The 2100-nt window shown below is 58.7% G+C and overlaps 1 protein-coding gene across 1 annotated transcript; it reads right to left on the reverse strand.

Annotated features, from left to right (window-relative positions):
- Window positions 1–766: 766 nt before the first annotated feature.
- ABHD11 (abhydrolase domain containing 11) lies at window positions 767–1835 on the reverse strand (the record flags this gene model as incomplete). The annotated part of the gene is made up of 3 exons (XM_009704993.1): window positions 767–905; window positions 1209–1390; window positions 1665–1835. Coding segments are annotated over 3 exons (492 nt in total), but the record flags the coding sequence as incomplete, so codon positions are not given.
- Between the last annotated feature and the right edge of the window lie 265 nt (window positions 1836–2100).

Genomic DNA, 2100 nt, shown 5'->3' on the forward strand with positions numbered 1-2100 from the left:
TGCCGAGTAGGTGGGAGCTGAGAAATTGGAGGGAGCTTAGGGAGGAAGGGACACCTGCCTTCGGGGCAGGCTGGGCAGATGGGCTCCAGGGGGATTTCCATGCCTCTCCCTTGCAGGCTCGCAGCATCTCCTTGCTCGGGAGGCAGCTTCCCCAACTCCCCGATCCTCCTGCTGCCCCTGAGGTGGAGGAATGACATGATTTCCCCTGGCAGCCAAGAAAGATCCTCAAACCTGTGTTTTACATGTACCACTCCCACAGCTTGTCATGTTACCAGCCCAGCCCAGCTATCGCCTCCCACCAGCATCCCTGGTGGTGAGAGCCCCTTCCTGTGCCCACCAAACCCTCCCTGTCCTCCACAGCCCACATCCAAACTCTTTTCTGCCTTGGCATGGATTCAGGTTTATTGCACATTCTGCAAAGTCACAGCCAGATCCACAACCAGGTGGTCTGGCAGCAGGAAAACAAGAGGGCTCTCCTGCCCCCTCCTAGCACCCGAGACACTCCAGGACAGGCTGTGCAGCAAGGGCAGTGTCCTGGGCCAGTGTCACCCTGTGTCCCTGCGAGGTGGCAGGAGAGCTCAGTGGGATGGAAGTGCCTCTCCGCTCCAGGTCCAGGTGACCCAGGGTGGGAGAAGGTCCTGCAGGCAGGATCAGACTGCAAAGTGGGCAGCTGGTCCAGGCCGAGCCCCTTCTCACAGAGCCCCACGTCTCTGCCCAGAGCTCCTCAGGTCTTACGTGGCGCTTGCAGAAACTCTGGCCCCCAGCGCTACAGCGGTGGCAGGAAATTGAGGACAGCAGTGATGAATTCTTCAAATTTATCCTGATGGACTATGTGGCCTGCACCTTCAATGTACTGGACATCTGCCTTGGGGAAGAGGCGCTGGATCTCTGGATAGTCTTTGGAGCTGCAGGACAAGGGAAGACGCCATGGAAAGCGTGGTCAGAGGTCCATCCAGGCATCTTCCTTCACCCTCCCCAGGCAGAGGAGGATCCCAGGTCTGACCACGTCCCCTTCCCTGCTGGGAAAGCCCAAGGCTGCCCCCAGGTTCTCCCTCACTCTCCAGCGTGTTGGTGTCACCAGCAGCTGGAGGCACAGAGCTTGCTCCAGGACCTTCCCCATCTCACGGGGCTTCCTCCCACCCTTAACAGCTGCAGAAGAGCACAAGGAGGCAAACCACAGACTTTGAACTGCTTCCCTGTGGTCCCACCTGATATAGGGTGAGTTGGATCCTCCCAAGAAGAGTGCAGGGCCAGGATATGGCTTGTGGAAGACGGGGAAGTTGAAAATATCTGCCAAGTGGTGGGAAATAGCCTCCAGGTTCACTCGCCAGACATAGCGGCCCTCCACTTCCACCAGGTTGGTGAGGAGGAACTGTCTCAGCTGTGGGAGCTGCCACAAAAGGGGATCGTACACTCTTCAGTAAGAGCAACAAGCCCTCAAGATGTCCTGGCACCCTCCATCCTCCCTTCTACTCCCTTCTGCCCATCTCCCATGCTGTCACATTCCCCATGACCTCTGCAGCCCTGGTGAGATGTCTTCCAGCTGCCCATGACAGCAGTGAGTGAGGAGGGGTGGAAAGAGTCTGGTGGCCCGAAAGCCCTGTGCTCCATTCACAGGGACAGGCTGGGAGCAGAAACCCCATCCAAGGAGTAGGATTTCCTACCTGGACCACCGGACGCAGCTGATCGTCAGCCAGCTGGCGGGCTGCAGAGCGGGGCAGACCATCTGGGATCTTCACCGACTTCATGGCAGAGATGTAGGCAGAGAATTCAGAGACGGGTGCGGTTGAGACAGGACTAATATCTACGGAGATGAGGCGCTCCACCAGGTCTGGCTGGGAACACAAGCAGGGCAGATGGATGCCAGCTGAGATCTCCCCAGCGGGACCGTGCACAGGGGTCTGCTCCCAAGTCAGACTCCCTGGAGGCTCTTAGCTCCCTCCTGCCTCAGCAGAGCGCTCCACCTGCCCTTCCCGAGTCCCTCTGTCTTGGCATGGGAGATCTCTAAGCTCCCTTGCAATCAGTGCCAGAGGGACAGGGCAGAGCGCGGGCTGATGGACAGAGACTTGCTCCTGCTCCCAAAGCCCAGCTTACAGCTCC

This window comes from Cariama cristata, unplaced genomic scaffold (assembly GCF_000690535.1).
Source record: "Cariama cristata isolate BGI_N322 unplaced genomic scaffold, ASM69053v1 scaffold36767, whole genome shotgun sequence".
In the NCBI taxonomy this organism is placed as follows: domain Eukaryota; kingdom Metazoa; phylum Chordata; class Aves; order Cariamiformes; family Cariamidae; genus Cariama; species Cariama cristata.